Source organism: Hyaena hyaena, unplaced genomic scaffold (assembly GCF_003009895.1).
Source record: "Hyaena hyaena isolate Hyena2069 unplaced genomic scaffold, ASM300989v1 scaffold_0, whole genome shotgun sequence".
NCBI classification, from domain to species: domain Eukaryota; kingdom Metazoa; phylum Chordata; class Mammalia; order Carnivora; family Hyaenidae; genus Hyaena; species Hyaena hyaena.
In genome coordinates, this window is record NW_024080632.1 from 10,119,634 (window position 1) to 10,139,292 (window position 19,659).

The window sequence follows — 19,659 nt, forward strand, 5'->3', positions numbered from 1 at the left end:
CAACGTTCGCATTACAGCCAGGTGCCCTCAGCCTTCCCGGGCAGCTTATAAAACTGCTGTTTGGCCGGGAACCCACAGAATAAAGGTACCCTGTTCACTCACCAACGTTAAGAAAAATTCAGTGGAGCCAAGCTTTGCATGTTGGGATCAGAAGGGAAGCCAGAGGCGTTCTGTCGCCGTCAGGGCCAGGCTTTCTGTTCCGAAACGAGACCGTGCAGGCCACTTGCGTGGTTTCTCTGGGTAAGTTCCATTTATTAATCATTGTACAAAAAAACCTTGGCATTCGTTTGAAGAGAAAAGGAAGTTACTATACCCAAATGTTTAGTATTTTAACACTGCAAAAGTCCTACTTTCTTATGACAGGACTTCTTTAAATGGAGAAAACTTTTGGAAAAAATTTTAAAAAGAAACTTACGATTTATTAGAGTACAGGAGATCCAAAACACGGTTTTAGAAAAATATAAAGTGCCCAAATACCAACTTACACAGGTGACACAGGCTTCCTGGAGCCAAATGAAGCATTCATGAAGAAACACATTTAAAAACGGTCTAGATACATATTTACACTGGGTCAGTAAAGGTCAAACCATCCTTCTTGGCTTTGATGTTGCTCTAAGAAAAAAGGAAACCAAACCAGGAAACCAGCAACGATAACTCAGCATGCTCCACAGTCTGTTAGTAATGCTTCTGTTAGTATTACCTCGAGATTAACTAGTTCTCACCTTTAAACAAGAGTAGTGTAAGAGCCCCGGCCCGCCAGGGCCGGGTGCCGGGAGTGGCCGGGTTTCCAGGCCGCCCGGGACCGTCAGGCTCTGGATCTGACTGGCAAGTGCGAACTCGGGCTGGCGGGGGCCGGCCAGACCCTCGTCTCTTTCTAACAGCGGCTCGCCAGCCGTCAGGGACTAAGTGGTCTCTGGTGGCCTCCCCAAACCTCGGTCATCCCGGGGCTTCCAAAGGGGGAAACGAGGCCGTCATCAAACGGGGTGTGGGGCACCACATGCAGATAAATGCACAGAAGGGGGGCGAGGCGGGGTCGGATCGCAGCCCGGGAGGCCTCCTTGCTCCCTACAGCAAGCGGGGTCTTTTCGATTCCGAGAGAAGCGTAAGTAGGACCTAACTCCGGAAGTTAGCTTCTGCCGGTTAACTACGAATTAGCTAGCTCGCGTGAGGACTGGCAGGTGGAGAGCGGCGGGCGCGCGGGGGCCAAGGGTGTGGAGCGGGAGCCCGGGGACCTTCGGGGCGGCGGAGACTCGAGGGAGCAGGACACGCCCACCTCCGCCCCCCCGGATGGGCACCCCTCAGATGAAAGACGTCTTACTGCGTCCGCCCTGCCACAGCCGGCTGGGTCTGAGGGGGAGTCTGGGTGGTGACAGGGGACGTGGAACCTCCTCTTTCCTTCTTAAAAAATGTGTAAGGTTCATGATTTCTTTTTTTCTGACTCCAAAAGTGAAACCTCCTCTAGGTCTCTGGAGACCACAGAGTGTGGTTTCTAGAAGTGAACGTTTTAACACCAGACTGCGTTTCCTACTATAAGGAGAACCCGTCACGGACTTAAGATCTATTTACGATACTGGAATAATTTTTAGAATTAAAAGAGGAAAAAAAGTACTTATTTCAAAGGAGGAAAAGTAGACGACTGTGGGAAAATCCATCCATAAAGGCCATGACGGTGCACTTTCTCACAAGATCTCACGTGAGGGAGACAAGAAAACTAAGGATTCGCAGAGAGGGGAGCGTGGACCCGGGGGGAACCGGGAGGGCGAGGCTCGGCGCACTCCCGCTTCAGGTAAAGGAAGGGTGAGGACGGCTGAAATCTATTTCACATATTGGAACAAACAAGCCGGATGGGTCTGATCAGCATCCGTGGGTTAAAGTCCTTGCAGCTGAAGAGCAGCGGAAAGGGCGAAGGGGCCCCGGTGCCCGCCCCGGGCCACGCGCTCTGCGGCGAGCCCAGCAAGGAGCCGGTGCGGACGCGGAACCCCGTCGGTCCGGCAAATGGAACGGTCGGAGACGAGTGTAGACAGACGTAACGGGAAGTGGGCAGGAAGGAGGACTCTACGAGTGTCGACTGTGAGGCCTCATGAAGACAGAGTGTCACAGACTGTCACCACAGGACAAGCACACAAGCCATGCCACTGAACACAGTGCCGTCAAATGAATTCACTAGTGTAGCGGAGAGCGACATTGTCTTTGCGGCTGGAGGAGAGCACACGTCACTTAAACTTGGCAGGAGGCAGCCGGCGCCACTGGCTAAGTGGCTTTCCTGGTGGTGTGAACCCAGAGAGATCCGTGGAGGCGTCTTCTTCCGGAATCCTGTTCTCCTGGAGACAGCGGCAGCAGCAAAGGCTCGGGGTCCTCGACTGGACGCTACTCTACGTCCTCCTTCTTTGCACTGTAAATATTCTGCACCGTTTCATACACAGACTCCAGGTCCTCTGGATACCGGATTTCTAGCTCTGCGTTCGGGATGTAGTGAGTGCCGGTAAACTCGGAGAAATAGCGTCCCACATCGGGGTGCGAGATTTCTTGAGGCTCCACGTTATACTCCAAGTTTTCTGTTGGTAAAGAGGCACATGGACATTCTTGTTAACACGGGCATTTCTGCAGCATCGTTTATCCAGAGAGCATCCTATCGCTCGCCCCCTTTCGTGTGAGGCAGACGAGAAGGAAAGGCACGTGCATGGGGCCTGGAGAGGTAACGGGAAAAAGCAGTGGGGACGGGCGGGGGGCTGGAGGAACGCGCCCCACCGGCTCCACACAGAACAGAGAATGTTTCCCATTCTCTGGGCACGAGGTCGGCCCCGGCAGCTCTCCAGCCTCTGGGGACTGGCGAACTACAGGTGCGTCACGTTCCTCTGACTCGATCGCGCAAACAGCCAAGCGTACAAGGCCCAGGGCACCCAAGCCTGCCCGCCGTCTGCCTCAGTTCGCCTCGTGGAGCCCCCGCACCACGTGGCTGCACGTCTGGCCCCCGCCATCCGTCTCCTCTGGTAACTGGGGCTCCCACGCAGACCTCACCTCGCCTCGCCTGGGCCCTGCCCGGTGCCTTTCAGTCCCGGCTGCGGGCTGTGCAGGCGAGCCTGCCCTGGGCTGTGGGGAACCCGCGGGAGGAGCCGATGGGCGGCTCGCACCTCCCACCTGTACGGATGTGGGTTATTGCTACTCATACGGTCTCCTAGGAGACCCTGCTACCTCCTCTCCCTGCTCGCCATTCTGCCACCAGACTCCTTAAAACCACCAGAAGACATATGTACAAGGTATTCAGAAGGCTGACATCTTAGGGGCGCCTGGGTGGCTTAGTCAGTTGGGCACCTGACTCTTGCTTTTGGCTCAGTCATGATCTCACGGTTTGTGAGTTCGAGCCCTGCACTGGGCTCTGCCCTGACAGCGCAGACTGCGTGGGATTCTCTCTCAAATAAAAACATTAAAAAATAAAACAAAAGGCTGAACTCTGTTCACATCGCTTCTCCTCCCAAAACTTTGAAAAATGGCTCCCCCAAGAGCCCGATGGAAGGACAGCGTCAAGCCCCCCACTCAGAAGAAGCAGAGCCACACCCCCTGGGCCGGGCCCCAAGAGGAGCTGGGCCAGGCAGACCGTCCCACTGTGACCGGGGACCAGGGCAGGCTCGGTTCTGATCGGGAGAGAGCCACACTCCGCACTGCCTATCACTCACTCAGATGACAAACGACTCTCCGTGCAAGCCTAGCCCAGGGCCTGACACAAACAGAGCAGCCAATTGTCCCTAGAAGAGCCGGGGCAAACGTCCTGAAATGCAAATCCAGGACATTCCGTGCCCTCCCTCCAGAGGCCCTGCATCCCCAGCATCCACAAGACCCTCTTCTGGAAGCATAGACTTTAACTGATGCTGGGAGCGGGAAGGAACTGCGTGATTCAGTCTGGGACTCTTTTGGGTTTTTTTTTTTTTTAACAAAATGAGAAGGTATGTAAAGAAATTCTGTGCTAACAGCGACTGGTTTCTTCAGGCTGCGTCAGTGCGACACACTCAGGGCCAGCAGTCTGAGAACCGGTGCTGCCGAGGAAAACACACACACCGTGTGCAAGGATGAGCGTGGAGATGAGCCCAGCCTTACTCAGCGAGCGCGCAAGGGCGGTCTAACGGTCCACCGCAGCTCGCCGTGGCTGTGACCTGGTTTCCACACGCTGCGAGGGAAGGGGGAGGAAAACACACCACAGACAGAGCCTGGGGGCCACGCGGCAGGGCCGCCCCGTCCACGGCATACTATTTCCCTGTACTCTTACCAATGGGCGCTCACAGCGGGCGTGCCAGGCACCGTGGCAGCCGGCGTGCACCAGGGGCTCGTCACAACTCCCGTCTGCAGCCGAGTAAACTGTGACACAGACAGAAAGGCCTGGCCCAGGATGTACGGGGACTCAAACCCAGACAGTCCAGTTCCAGGGCTGAGGGCATCAGAGGAGGAGACACACGACAGAGGGCTCAGGGGCGGAGGAGGGCTGACCGGAGGGCCCGCGTGGCCCCAGGAGGGCAGCGCAGGCTCCGGCTGCCGGTGCTCTGTGGACGCAGGAGCCCGAGGGGAAGGGGGACTGAGCCGTCTGTGAACACGGGCAGCTCCCGTTACGCTGGATCTCTACGGAGAACTTTATTTCCTTTAGATTTTACAGGTTTTCTCTTTTCTGCTAATATGTATGTATTTATTTTTATAACTAGGCGCCATGCCCAGCGCATAGCCCAAAGTGGGGCTCGAATTTACAACCCTGAGATCAAGATCTGAGCTGAGATCAAGTCTCAGGCGCTTAACTGACTGAGCCGCCCAGGTGCCCCGGTTCTATAGGTTTCCTGTGCTGCAGCTAGAAAAAACAGTGTAAAAAACTCTCAGCCGTTTACCATCGCCACCGGCTGAGAAATGGCCCTGCTGCACCTGCCCTGGTCGCCAGCGTCCCCGCCAGGCCTGAGGGCTGCAGCCATGGCCGAGGGCCTCACATGTTCCCACCAAGAAACACAGAAGTGTTGGGGGAAGGGCCAAGACTCTGGAGTCACCACCAAGAGGCAAAAAAGCCCTTTGCTCTGCAGGGACCACAGCCACCTGTCATCAGTAGGGATGATGGAAATATTTAAAACAAAAAGAATTCAAGTGGCTCATTCAGAACAGCTGCTCTACTGCCGGTCTGCCCAGAGCAGTGGTTCTCACCCGGGGGCTGCCCTGCCCCTGGCGGGACACTCGGCAGCTCGTGGACGTGGGTCTGACTGTCACAACCGGGCGCTGCCGCTGGCATCAGGTGGGAGGCCGGGGCCGCCGCTTGACAAATGCCCACGACAGTCCCCACCACAAAGTACGGACTAGACCAAAATGCCGACAGCGACTGCTCTGACGGATTCAGGTGTCGGCTTTAGCATCACCCACCTCCCACCCCCACCCCTGCCCCGACTCTTTTTCTGTGTGTTAAGTAGCAGCTCCTGAGTGTTGCAAAGAGGACAGGAAGTCAAGGTCAGGTTATGGGAGAAAAAAGTGACCCCAGCGGCTGTGCAGAATCCTGTGTGTGGGTCCAAAGCGAGGAACGGACAGCACAGACCGGCAGAGAAGCCACATGGGAGGCCGGTGGCAGGGACCTTCACAGCCATGCCTGGCCAGTAAGGAGGGGCGGGGCCTGGGTTCTGTGCATTACCTGCCCAGGCTCCTAGCAAAACAGGAAAGAAGGTACTAATACAAAAACATTTTCAAGGAGAAAAGATAATGAAGATGGTACTATGTATTATGAGGGACAAATACGAATCCACTAAATAAAGTTAAAAAAAAAAATTCACCTGAAGAGTACTGAAAACTCTAAGCAATACTAAACTTTAGTGAGCAAAATATCAAACAGGGCCTACCTAAAAGTCCCAGAGAAATTCTTTTTTTTAAAAACATTTATTTATTTTTGAGAGAGACAGAGCATGAGTGGGGAGGGGCAGAGAGAGAGGAAGATACAGAGTCTGAAGCAGGCGCCAGGCTCTAAGCTGTCAGCACAGAACCATGAACCGGGAGATCATGACCTGAGCCGAAGTTGGATGCTTAACCGACTGAGCCACTCAGGCGCCCCAAAAGTCCCAGAGAAATCTTAACAAGCCTTTCCCAATTTCCTTGACATTTTCACATAAATGTGTCTACTTGTTTTTGAGAGAGCGAGCGAGCATGGGCACAACAGTGGGAAAGGGGCGGTGAGAGAAGGAGCCAGAGGATCCGAAGTGGGCTCCCCTGTTCACGGACAGCACAGAGCCCGATGTGGGGCTTAAACTCCCAAACCACGAGATCGTGACCTGAGCTGAAGTGGGATGGCTAACTGACTCAGCGCCCCCAGGCGCCCCGTGCCTGTGTATCTTATTTTCAGCTACCCAGGGGCACCTGGTTGGCTCAGTTGGTAGAGCATGCGACTCTTCATCTCAGGGCCATGAGTTCAAGCCCCATGGAGGCTACTTAAGAAAAATTTCAGCTTCCCAGATATCTAAATCCAGTTCTGTAAAGCTACAGGGCCACCACGCAGAGCCCCCCCCACATATAAAGAGAACTTGGTGATGTTTCTGTGTGTTTATGATATGAAACATACTGTAAGCACTTATCTGCAACTCATCATTTAACTGCAGCTTAGCACTCTGCAGTTTGGACAGGCTCCCTGGCGAGCCTTTCAATGACACTGCTGTCCTTTCCCGACAAGAACAGACACGTGCACGAGCGTGTCTCTGGTGGAAGGACTGCCAGGACAGGAGAAGGAGCACATCACCCCCGAGAGGGCTGAGAATGCAAACTCACCCCCACGGGACCCCTCACGCACCAGCCGGCACGTGCAGACTGCCAGGGACAGCCCGAGGGTGGGACAAATTACGGAGGCGGGAGCTGACATTCGGCGAGGCGCACCATGTCGCGAGCCTTCCCCGAGGGGCTTGGTCCCTCCGTACAAGACTACGTCGGGACTGTGCGGTCACACTGCGGTGAGTCCCTGGCCTTCCAGTGCGGGCAGTGGACTCAGGTGCGGACCATCTGTGAGGCTCGCTCTCTGCAGGGTCTAAGCACGGGGACGGGAAGCTGGGCAGGAGGTGCTGCCCACCCACCCCACCCCGGCCCCCATGTCTGGAAGGTGCTCAAGTGTGCCCCGTAGCGGGAGCAAAAGTTATCCATGGGCACCCCACTTGGGTTAGCTGAAATCTCACACGTGGAGAGAAAAACTCTGTTCATCGTGCAGACTGAAGCTCTCTGAGGATGTGTGTGGCTTCTAATCCACTCCTCCACTCTCTGTGGAGAGCTTACAATTAGGGAAGTGCTCATCAGCGGGCTCTCCCCAACAGGGTTACCGGAGCCAAAGGGTACAAACTTAGATCATGAAGAGATCTGAAAACAAAGTAATCTGATACAAATAAATTAAACTGGAAAGGTGCAAAAAATACTTAAGTGTTAGGATTTTACTTTTCAGTAATCTCTCCACCCAACATGGGGCTTCGACTCACAACCCCGAGATCAAATATTGCATGCCTGGAGTGCCTGGGTGGCTCGGTCACTTCAGCATCCAACTCGTGATTCTGGCTCAGATCACGATCTCATGGTGTGTGAGATTGAGCCCCCTGCCAGGCTCTACACTGACAACATGGAGCCTGTGTGGAGTTCTCTTTCTCCCTCTCTCTGCCCCTCCCCTGCTTGCCTTCTCTTTCTCAAAATAAATAAATAAACGTCAAAAAAATGAAAAAAAAAAAAATCTCATATTAAAAAAAAGCATGCTCTACCGATGGAGCCAGCCAGGTGCCCCAGTGCATTCTCCCTCTCTCCCTCCCTCTCTCTGTCCCCTCCTTCACTTGCACTCTCTCTCTCTCTAAACAAAATTGAAGTAATTCAGGAATTTATGGGAGGAGAGGGGAAAAGTGACAGAGAAATAAGCAAGGAAAACGGGAGGGAGAGGGAGGGCCAGCGAAGCTCTCGTTCACAGAAATGGGAGAGAATGGCATTGGCAACTCTCCTATGATTTAGGCGACGAGATTCAACAGGCGCCGAAACAAAAATGAGGGATCACGGTTCCTGGGAACAGGACATGCGCAGGACGTCAGTGGTGGCTGCAAAGGGAAAACTGTGTCTTACGTGGACCACAGCAGGCCGGCCGACAGTGGGCACTGGTCACCACGCACTCCGGAGGGGACGCAGGTGACGCACACAGCAGCTGACAGTGAGCAGTCGAGCCAAAAGTATTACCCGGATCGGATCCAGCCTCGGGCTCTGCCTCCAGTTTAGGACAAACAGGGAAGGACACAGCGAGACGAATCCAGAATGCTGGGCCCGGCCGGGCTCCTCGGCCAGGCACAGGAGACAGGAAGGAAACAAGGTGAGGAGTGCGGAACGAACCGGCCTCACCGGGAGGAGACTGGCGACCGACTGCAGCGTGTGGGTCCTGGCTGGGTCACACGGAGCAGCAAAGAGCCATCAGAGCTGTGCCAGGGGCAAGGGGGAGACGGACCACGGACGAGCACCAGACAGCAGACAGCGTCTGTTTGTTACACGTGGCGACCTAACTGCGGCGACGCCGAGAAACAGCCTATTCTGAGAAGATGCCCGATTGAGCATTTAGGTGGTGAGGTCTGCAACAGTCTCTCAAAAAGTCCAGCAGAAGCTTAACATCTCTACCCACTGAGAAAACAAATACGGTAAATGCTAGCTGTTGAATCTAATGGACGGTGTTTGGGGTATTCGATGTATATTTCTGACCATTTTGCATATTTGAAAATGCTTATAATCGAAAGTTGTAAAAAAGGAGGTTAGCATCTTGTTAACGACATGCTGTTTACACTCACCTTGTTATTTTACACTTACTTATTTTGAGACAGGGCAAGCGTGAGGGAGGGAGGGGAAGAGAGAAAGGGAGAGAGGAGTCCCAAGCAGGCTCTGTGCTGTCAGTGCAGAGGCCACGGTGGGGCTTGAACCCACGAACCGCGAGATCATGACCTGAGCCAAAATCAAGAGTCGGACGCTCAACCGAGTGAGCCACCCAGGCCCCACTGCATTTATGTTTAGAAGTTCCTGTGAGACAGATGCGAGCATCCGCGGGGGTCTGGAGCACCCCACGGCACGCCTCCTCACCAGACAGGCAGAGCGGAGGCCGGTGGGTGGAAGCAGGAGAGACATTCGGGAGATACAGCTGACGTCCTAGGGCAAGGACAGAGAGACGGGGTGCCCCAGAGCCCCGAAGCCTCTCCGCGCCCACGGCCAGGGTGCACTCTGGCCCCGCAGCCCACACCCGGGCAACAGCGACCGGGGGCCGACAGGGCCCCGGGGCAGACGGACAGCTCTGGTCCGGGAATACTGGCTGTTCGCTTCTAAGACCTTCTCAAAGTCTCAGAATTTCAAACTAAAAAAGGCAACTTTGCTAACCCTGCTCACAGTCACTCAGCTCAATCTCAGTTTTAGAAAGCAGAATCGCGACCAGATTTTTTTTTGTAACCAATTCATCACCATACCACAACTCTAATAAACCTCACCCCGAAAGTCTACTTAGACCTGTTAGGGATGAATTCCCGAATCCCCAACACGGACACCAAATTCAGAACACCTGAAACTGCACACCCAGTTCCACCTACTCTGAAAAGCCTATTTTAAAGTTGATATAAATGTTTCTAGAAACTCAAACGTTAAATACTAGATGTCTTAATATCAACCATACGTAAAGGGGGACAAAGGCACACCCACAGTGGACACCGGCCCACAGTGCTGGGGAAGGGACGATCCCCTCTGTTCCTGGGACAGGTGAAGTGCAGTGCTTACCAGGTGATCAGTGCGGGTGCAAGAGCCCACCGCGCCATCCGATAATCTCTAAATCATTTGTTGGCTTTTAGACACTGTTAACATGATTTTGTTTTTAATGGCACGGTGTCAAAAGTGAGATGACGTTGCCGTCGGCCCCTTCATCTGACAGGGCGCACAGCCTCCCCTACAGCTGGCCCAGCACACTGACGGAGGCTAAGCGACCTGCATGGCCTCAAAGAACACACCTCTCTTGATTCTGTTTACAACCCTCTCTCAGCTTCTGACCAGTGAACATTAATAGGAGACTTTCTAGTCTTTCTGACAGTTCTGAGATCTTTACGCATCTGATACACAATCCCGAATTAGGGAAAGCCTGCTGTTTCAGGTCAGACACAAACAGGTGTGGCCATGACGCTTAAGGACGAGGCTCTCCGCCAGGGTGTCGGGTTCAAATGCACACTCTGTTAAGTTAAACTTTAGACGAGCCCCATGTGCTTCGGCTCCCTCATCTACAACACGGTACGGTGACAGTATCGCTGGCTCTCAGACGGAGGTGATACACGTTAGAACACTGCCTGTCACACAGCAGCACTACCCGAGCCTTTGTGGTTATTTATTTAGTTTTCTTTTAGTAATCTCTGCACCCAACACAGGGCTCGAACTCACAACCCCAAGATCAAGAGTCGCGGGCTCTCAGACTGAGCCAGCCGGGTGCCCCACATTTGTGTTTGTTTTTATAAGATGAAAGCTGGGAACGCTCTGACAGGCAGCCAGGCAGTACATTCACCCCAGTGAATGGGGGAGCAAAGAAAGAGGGCACCCACACTGGAGGCATCTGCCCCTACAGACGCCACCCCCTCCCCCTGCCACGAGGGCCCTGGACCAGCACCTCTCAGGGCTGGCAGTGGCCCCAGACACCACGGAGCCCCTGCTGACTGCGAGGGGCTCTCAGGGCCAGCGCCGCGGGCTGCAGTTCCCACAGTGGCCACTCGAGGGCATCTCTGGGGACGCAGGGCCGGCTGCCCCCCCGGGGCTGCTGGGGGCGTCCTCCCAACACTGCCTGCTCAGTGCCCTCCAGTTCAGCCAGGCCATGCGGGCAGGGCACCGGCCGGCCCTCTTGCCTGGAGGGAGTCAACGGCAGGGCCTGGGCAGCAAGACTTTCGGGAATATGAATGGCAAAGGTCGGCAGAGGTCGGCAACAGCACCGGGTCGTGGGTGTGGCTGTGAGGAGGGGAGAATCGAGGGGCAGGGACTGTCTGGCCCAGGGCACGGCTGCACCGGGGCACACCCACCCATGCTCAGCAGAACCCCGGCCCTGATGAGGTGAGCCATCTCTAAACAACGGTGGCCACAACACCAGAGTGCTCCAGTGTGTGCTCACGTGGGCCTGTGTGTCACCACAGGTGGAGGCAGGGCTGGGTGCTTACCTTGGGCTGCGTATCTACAAGAGCCGTCCTCCACCAGAACATTATAGAAAGGTTGATGATGGCCGTGAGGCAGGCTGTGGACGTTCATGTTTCGGATCCATTCATGTCCCATCATGCAGGTGGGGTCCCAGCCATAGATCACACAGTTATAGCCGTACCTAATTAATGTAAGAGCAGTGGCAAATCAATTCCCTGGACCTTGTCACGGCAACTATGAAATACGTAACTGATGACGGGGCTTCTCTGAAGTTCGTGTTCTTGCAAATCTCCCTGCTCTCATCCCTGTGAAGCACTTTTCAGGGCACTCTTGGCCCCTTCACAAACCCCTCTCACTATCAAGACAGCACTTCAGGTGGAAAAACCAGACTTCAACCGAGAGTCACCGACAACTGGTCAGCCAACCGGGGAAAGGGGTCAGGACCCAGGCCTGAGAGCAGTGAGTAGTTGGTGGGACAAGGGCCTAGAGAGGAAACGCAGAACTCGCAGGCTGGCTTCATGACACGGGACAGAAAAAGAGTCCTTAAACCAGGAACGAAAAATACAGCCCATAAGGGAAAAGAGGACTCAATTCAACAGTATTAAAGGACCCAGATTCAAGGACATTAGGATATTAGGATTTAATTTAATAGGATATTAAAAACCTATAGGACAACTGGGGAAACAGGACCTCTGACTAGATCTAAGTGACGAGGTGAAGGAGCTGGTTTTTTCTGAGATATGACAAGACAATGGAAAATATACTTTTAAAGGAGAGAGCAAGGCCTTACCCTTTTAGTACACACTGAACTAGCTACAGGTGAGCCACAGATGCAATGACACCTGGCACCGGCTTCTGGGGAGGGGTGGGGTTAGGGGGATGAAACAGTGAAGGGGGACCGTCCCCACAACTGCTGAGGCTGGGTATGGGAGCATCGTCTGGCTCACTATACTCGTCTCTACTCATATCTGCTTGAAATTTCCATGTTAAAGTTGAAGAAAAAAAGAATGCACTGAATGAACAAAATAGGGGCGCCTGGGTGGCTCAGCAGGTTGGGCATCCGACTTCGGCTCAAGTCATGATCTCACGGTTCGTGGGTTCAAGCCCCGCATTGGGCTCTGTGTGGACAGCCAGCTCAGAGCCTGGAGACTGCTTCGGATTCTGTGTCTCCCTCTCTCTCTGACCCTCCCTCGCTCACGCTGTCTCTCTGTCTCTCAGAGAAAAATAAAACATTTTAAAAAATAAAATAAACGGACAAAATATACTAGCTCCAAACTAGGACAAGATATTTGCAACATATATGCACACAGACACTAGTAATAGGATAAAGGGCTAAAAACCCATAAGAGGAGTAACTCAGATGAAAAAAGGACACACTGGAAGACGTGCTTAATAAAAGGAAACTTGAATGAGCTTCTTTTTATAGGTTTACTAGCCAATCCGTGTCGTCCCTGGGGAAATGTGACACAATGCAACTCCAGTCCCCATTCCCTACGTTAAGTGCATTTTAAAGCTCTGCGGCACCCCGTTGGGGAGGACAGGAACCCTCCGCTCCCAGCCTGCTAGTGGCTTATAAATCGTAACCGACACAGTCGCCGTGGATGCAGTTTGGTTTTGCCTCGTAAATCGACCCTGCGCTTGCCCTGCAGCGGGGTTCCTGGGGAAGGAGATTAAAGGGAGCGTCAGGACAGGAGGAAATGAGAGGAAAAGCCCCGGCTTACATATCCTTACGTTAGAAGGCCCTGAGCGAGGACAGCAAGTCTCTTCTTACAAAACAAAAAGTGCAGACGCAGTCCAGCCTCGTTCGGCTCCTGCAGTGGCCAGTCCGTCGCCGCGGCTCCCGGGAAGCGCGCTCGCAGGCACGCGTGTCCTCTGCTGCCGCGCAGGGACGGCAGCCACGGCCACTCACCTCTTATGCTTCATAATGAGCCCAATGGAGTAGCAGACGTCCCTGTGCTTCTCGTGGGAGCGCAGCTTCACCTCCACACCCACCTCCTCCTTCTTGCGCTCGATGTGCTCTAACGTGTGCTGCACCAGGTAGCCCACCGCCCCGTGCTGCCCGGGGTCGAGGGTCTGAATGTGCTGCAGGATGTCAAGCACCTTCAAGACAAGACAGAAAGACTAGGAGATAATATTTTCATTTAGGCCTTTTCTTTTTCGCAGCACGGGATTTAGAGCTACCTAACCTGGCAAAGGACGGCAAGGCGGGGCCGTGCTGGTGGCCCACGGGTCTGGGAGCCGGTGGTCTCACCTCGAACACGGGGCAGTGGCCCCACACCCGATGCAACCAGCAGGAACACGGGAATCACTTAGAAACACGGTGGGCAGAACAAGTGAGGGGGACAGGGCAAGAGCCTGCCGCCTCCGGCATGTCTGATTAGGGACTCCCACAGAAGGTTCTAACACTCGGGGGTCAGCGTGGGGCTTCCATTTATCATACACAGAGAGGAGATGACTTAAACACGCCGCTGATGAACTGGGAGCAGCCGCTTCAATCCAGACCAAGGGGACGTGTAACAGAGCTGACTAGACTAAGCAAGGAAGTGGAAGGGGCTACAGAGAAGCCACCAAGGGATGCCCGTTAGCTTAGCTGATGAACATGTGGGTCTCAAGGTTCTGAACGCGTACTGATCGCTTCAGATACTTGAAATCACAGCGGAATTCCGAACTCACGCGGGCAAGGAGACACCACGTCTGTGCGGAGTGTAAATGACTAAGCTGCTCGCGGCAGAACTGATTCCAAGGTTGTTTTCCTACTGTACACAGTGCTGCTAAGGGAACCACAATTCAGACAAAGTTCTACACACACCACACCCCCCCACATATACACCCTCTACACCCCCCTACTGCCACCCCCACACCTCCTCCACATACACCCCCACACACCACACCCCCCACATACACCCCCTATATCTCCCCATCCCCACACCACACACACACACCACATACACACCCACATACACCCCCACTCTGACCCCCCACATACACACACACCACACACACCCACACCCCCCCCCCCCCCACACACACACCCCCCCACACACACACCCACACACACCACCTAGCACCTGTTCTCTGATGGCATTCAGCAGAGGGTCTCTGACATGTTCTTTTGGAAACAGGATCTTTTCCCATTTACTGAGCCCTAAGAGGACATTAGGCAGAGTGACCTGGAATCTAGTCCCAGATCCAGCAAACTGTTTTCACCTTTAGTTTATTCATGTATCAAATGATGACTAATAACTGTCTTATTTCCTGATGTATTTTGACCCACTGAAATTGTTGTGAAAACTAGTTTTTTGCAGGGTGCCTGGGTGACTCAGTCAGTTAAGCATCCGACTCGACTTCAGCTCAGGTTAGGATCTCACAGTTCATGGGATTGAGCCCCGAGTCTGGCTCCGCGCTGAGCACGGAGCCTGCTTGGGATTCTCTCTCCCCACCCCCATGCTCCTCCCATGCAAGTGCGTGCACTCTCCCTGAAATAAACAAACATTAAAAAAAAACCACCAAAAACTAGCTTTTTGCAATGTAAGATGTTATTCCAAGCCCACTCCTGTCCTCCAGACTGAGATTTGCAGGATCTCAGTATTCAGTGAACGCTGCTTCTCCACTGATCACTGATCCGTGTCAAGCCCATCACATTTCCGATTTCACTTAATCCTCCCAACGTGAAGTATAGTCAGTGCCGATTTCCAAAGAGGAATCAGGCGTTGTGAAGTTAATGAACATGCCAGGGGCGTGAAGGTGCGGAGGGAGAACGTGGGCCCGAGGAGGACTCCAAATCTAAGGTCTCAACCGCCATCTCACCCGAGCAAGAGCAGGAGCATTTTAATTCACCGTCGGGAAAATTTTCAAACACATAAAAAATGGGGTGCCTGGGTGCTTCAGTCAGTTAAACGTGTGACTCTGGATTTCAGCTCAGGCCATGATCTCACGGTTCATGAGTTCAAACTGCATGTTGGGTTCCGCGTAGACAGTGAGTGAGGAGTAGGCTTGGGATTCTCTCTCCCTCTCTGCCCCTCCCATGTGAGTGCCCTTTCTCTCTCAAAATAAATAAGTAAATTTTTTTAAAAAAATCAATAAAATTGCTTAAAAACACACACATACATGCACATATGGACAGAATGGTATAACCCTAGGCCCCTCAAACTTGGCTTCAACTGGTATCAACTGAGAGCCAATTTCCATCCACCATCCCAACTTTGCTTTAACTGGTACTGTGCTGTAATGTGGGGGACACTAATAATATTCATCCTTTGAAGCTACAAGCTTCGGATGTGCACGGTGTGCTTCCATTTCCGTTGCCTGCATGTGGCTTTCTTGTGCTCCTATCCACAGCTCCAACCACAGCCAACCCTTGAACACGGGGTTGACTATCTGGGTCCACCTGTACGAGGATTTCTTTAGTACAGGACTGTGGATGTATCTTCTCTTCCTTGTGATTTTCTCAGGAACATCTGCTCTCCTCTAGCTTACTTTATTATGAGAACACAACATGTGACTCAGGTAACATACACAATACGTTAATCACCTATTTGTTACCCGTAAGGCTTCTACTCAACAAGCTATCAGCTAGGTTTTGGGAGTCAAAAGTTACACGTGGATTTCTGACTGTGTCAGGGGTCAGCGCCCCTAACTCCCCTAACCACAGGCAAAGGGCAGACAGAGAATCCCAGGCAGGTCCAGCAGTGTCAGCACAGAGCCCCATGCAAGGGTTGACCATAGTTACTTTTGACCACACTTCCGCTACATTCTACAGACAAGGTTTCCCTCCCTAACTAGCAGCCCCTCCCCCGCAGATAAGCGGAACAGACCTAACTCGGAAGTCTTCTAAGCACAGGGGAAGGTTTGAACTGACTTGTAGGATCAGGAAGAGACAAGGTTCGGGGATAATTACTGCCACCTTCCCCTGATGTGCGGATGACATGGTGAATGGAGAGGGCAGAAACAGAAAAGACCCCACGACAGGGGCCTGGTGTGCTCCTGAACGACCGAGCTCAGTGCTGGGGATAGTGAGGGCGCCATGAGGTCTCCAACCAAATGTCCAGGCTGACAATCCCAAGAGCCCACAATTTTGGGGGCAGGGATCTTGGAACACAGGGGTCTATCACTCATGACTGGCAACCTTTACTGCCAAGAGCCAGAAGGTAATTGAGGATTTGCAGCCCGTGAGGTCTCCGATGCAACCACCCTTCTCTGCCCTCTTCTCTGCCCTCCATGGCTGGAAAGCAGCCTGCGACAGAAACGTAAGCAAATGGGCCTCATTTGAGATGTGCCTCTGATACAACACACCCACAAAGCCAAGTGGCAGAGCGTGCTGGCCCTGTCCTGTCCCGACTGCAGGGTCCCTGTGGCTCTCTGCCGAGTGCCCGGCTCCGCCCATACCTCTACTTGTCTGTGGGCTCTTCTGCTTTGGGGCCTCAGCCCCCAGATGCTAATGCGGGAGCCCCCACCGGATGTCGTCAGCTTCACCCGATGGCCCCCAGTCGTATCAAACTCAACAACCCCCAAACTGAACACTTTCTCCTGCCCCTGAAACAAACCTGTTCTCCAAACACCCAGTTTTGTGAGGGGTGGGGGGAGGGGCAGAGAGAGAATCCCAGGCAGGTTCAGCACCATCAGCAGAGCCTGATGCCGGGCTCAAACTCATGAACCACTGTGAGATCATGACCTGAGCCGAAAGAGTTGGCTGCCCAACCAAATGAGCCACCCAGGTGCCCCAATAACCACTTTTTAAAGGAGGCTTCCAGCACGGAGCCCAATGGGGGCTCGAACTCATGACCCTGAGATCAACACCGAGCTTGGATGCTTAACTGACAGCCACCAGAAGCCCCATCCATATACCCACTTTTAATGTGCCCAAACAGTCTCCCTTGTAGGAAAATCTGGATATCCTCTCCCTCACCATCTAAGGAAGTTCCTTGTCACTTGTTCAAACCATTTTCTCGACATGTCCTGCGTCCTGGGCCTAGTGCAGAGAGCCAGGGAGCCGCTACAGTGAAGAACCACCCAGAGGCGGTCCCTGCCCTCCAGGACCCGGGCAGGCCCTGGTGAAGGCACAGTACACGAGCAGCCAGTGTTGGCGGAGAAAGCTGTGCGGCAGGGCAGGCACCCAGACTGCCACAGCCGGGCTCGGGTTGGGGGTTCAGCAGCAAAGGGGCTGAGGCCCCAGGAGAGGGGTTTCAGGCAGCGCCCTGGTGCGCACCAAGCGCCAAGGCCAGAGAACAGTCAGATGGAGGATGTGCGGGCAGCACAGAGTACGAAAGGGGCAACTGTGAGAGCTGAGGCCGCTCAGGCTGGAGGGCCAGACCGCCAAGAATCTCGTAGGCCACACCGGAGGGAAGGAGCCTGACCTTCAAGACCCGGGGGTAGCCACTAGGAGGGCTCTGAGCACTGCGGGGGCAGGGCCGACATTTTATGAAGACTGCTCCGGCGGCCGTGCACGGAACGGGTTCAGAGTGTAAGAGTGCAGGGGGCAGCGCAGGCGGAAGGCCTAGGGGACGGGCCATGTGCAGACGTGCGGCGGCCATCTGGGCGTGTGGGTCTGGAGCCTCGGGTCCAGGCAGGACGTCAGCCGGGGGCTGTCAGCCTGTGGATTGTAACTGAGGCAAGGAGACCAGGAGACGTCACCTTGGGGAAAGACATAAACAGAAGTCTAGAAACTACCCTGCAGGGAAAAAACACAGGACAAGGAACTAGCAACAGCCTGAGAACCACAGACCAGAGTCAAAGGAACAGAGTGTTTTGAGCAGCAAATGCCCCTCAGTGATCAACACAGATAAGGAAAGACAAGTATCTATGGATTTGGCAACAAAAAGAAAGGTTTTGGTAAATGGGTCATGAGCTCCCTTGGCAAGAGCAGCGTGTGTGGGGGAATGATCCCCAAGCTCCGGGGCGCGGGCGGGAGGCAAGGCACGCGGCCACCTGGGGCTGGAGCCCTGCAGGGGAGGGGAGAGAAGGAGGTGGCCGCAGGGGAGTGCGGCAGGGATGTCTTGGGAGCACTTTTCAGTTCTTTCCCAAAGATGAGAAAGGCTGGAGTCAGCAGAATGCCGATGGCAGAAGCAGGGAGTTGTAGGCGCAGGAGACATAAAGGAAAACGGGGCTGCCTTGGAAAACCGGAAGGAGATCCTTTCCAGGGAGGCGTGGAGGAGGAAGGGGGAAGGGCGGGCCACGAGTCAAACTGAGGAGGGGGTTCTGGTGGCAGGAAGAACAGGCCCGAGTGCCGGCCTCACAGTCCCCACCCCCCACAGCCTGCTGGCCCACAGGGGCACCAAACCGCCCGTGCGCAACTCCTGATGCCATCGCCGCCTGCAAGGGTGACCTCGGCAGGTTACCCGACTTCCCGCTGCCTCAGTTTCACTACTTCTAGAATGACAAAAACCCAGCACCCACCCCACAGGGTTTGGTGCTGGTGACTTCAAAACGTGACCACCCTCCACTATCTCTTTCCGTCACAGCCATAAGGACTCTGGGCTAGGACAGTGACCGAGTGGACTTATGTTTCTTCACTCTTCCTGATTTACTTCAACTAAAAACAAGCTGACTTTCCAGTCTTCCCAGTGTGGGAATGTTTCCCTTTTACCTAATAAGGCCAACTATTCCAAGTCCTCCAGAAACTGATCCGAAAACCATTTTATACACGCAGCTGCCCACGTTTACGTGCACACATACCCTGCAGGGCGGGCCCGCAGCGCCCGGCCTGCCCACCTCTCTGCCGCGCACAGGCCGCTCCCGCCCACCGGACAGCCTGCTTCTCTGCCCTCTGAAATGCTTTCCCACCCTTCAAGGTCCACTTGAACACTCTCTCTGGAGAGGAGCCTTTCCCCATGGCTTCAGTGGCCCCTGGAATCTTCCTGATCTTCCCCAGTCTTCCAGCTCTCTCCGGGGGCGTTAGCCTAGCTCAAGCACACACTCCCGGAGGGGGGCCACTTTGCATTCCTGATCCCGAATGAGGGGATCAACCCCAGAAGCAAATCAATGGTCGTCGTGAGGAAATGCGAATAAGCACTGGGCACTTGCTCTGGTGACATGTGCTTGGCAGGACGGCACTCTCGGTCACCCAAGCAGGACACTAAGGTACGTGCCCAGCGCACAGCGTGGGCACGAAACGGAGTCCATCATCAAAGGAAAGGATGTCAGCGCGCCTGCAGACTCGCCCCCAGGGCAGATGTGAACCTTACCGCCTCCGAGGCTGCTGTGTGATGGAACACAGAATTTGCTTCTAAAAAGGGTCTCAGCATTCTACAAATGATCTCATTCCTTAACTGAAGAGAAGAGTAGCAAAAAAGGGTTATGTATATCCCAGCATCACAAAAATAAAGCGAAAGAGGAGAATGAACGACTGAGCTGTGGACAAGAGGTTCTGGGAAGCAGGCGGTACCTTCGGTGGAGGGTCTGGTTCTGGCCGACCACACGCTGTGCGGGAGGCCATCTGCCACTTTGGCTACAGATGTTCTCTGAGAGAGGAGCCTAGGGATGTCCCTACTGACGAGTCCTTTCTCACCACAATTCCAGAGCTTT

General features: G+C 54.0%; 1 protein-coding gene across 3 annotated transcripts in view; it reads right to left on the reverse strand.

Moving 5' to 3' along the window:
• Positions 1 to 393: 393 nt before the first annotated feature.
• FBXO21 (F-box protein 21) overlaps positions 394 to 19,659 on the reverse strand; it is a 45,001-nt gene continuing 25,735 nt past the window's right edge. For 2 of the 3 annotated variants that reach the window (XM_039229510.1, XM_039229355.1), the window contains 3 exons: positions 13,049 to 13,260; positions 11,163 to 11,320; positions 394 to 2,555 (listed from right to left, as the gene is read on the reverse strand). In XM_039229510.1, coding sequence (XP_039085441.1) covers positions 2,368 to 2,555; positions 11,163 to 11,320; positions 13,049 to 13,260 — 558 coding nt within the window. In that variant the 3' untranslated portion in view covers positions 394 to 2,367. The remainder of the gene's footprint in view (positions 2,556 to 11,162; positions 11,321 to 13,048; positions 13,261 to 19,659) is intronic. The other variant, XM_039229426.1, reaches the window with a different exon arrangement.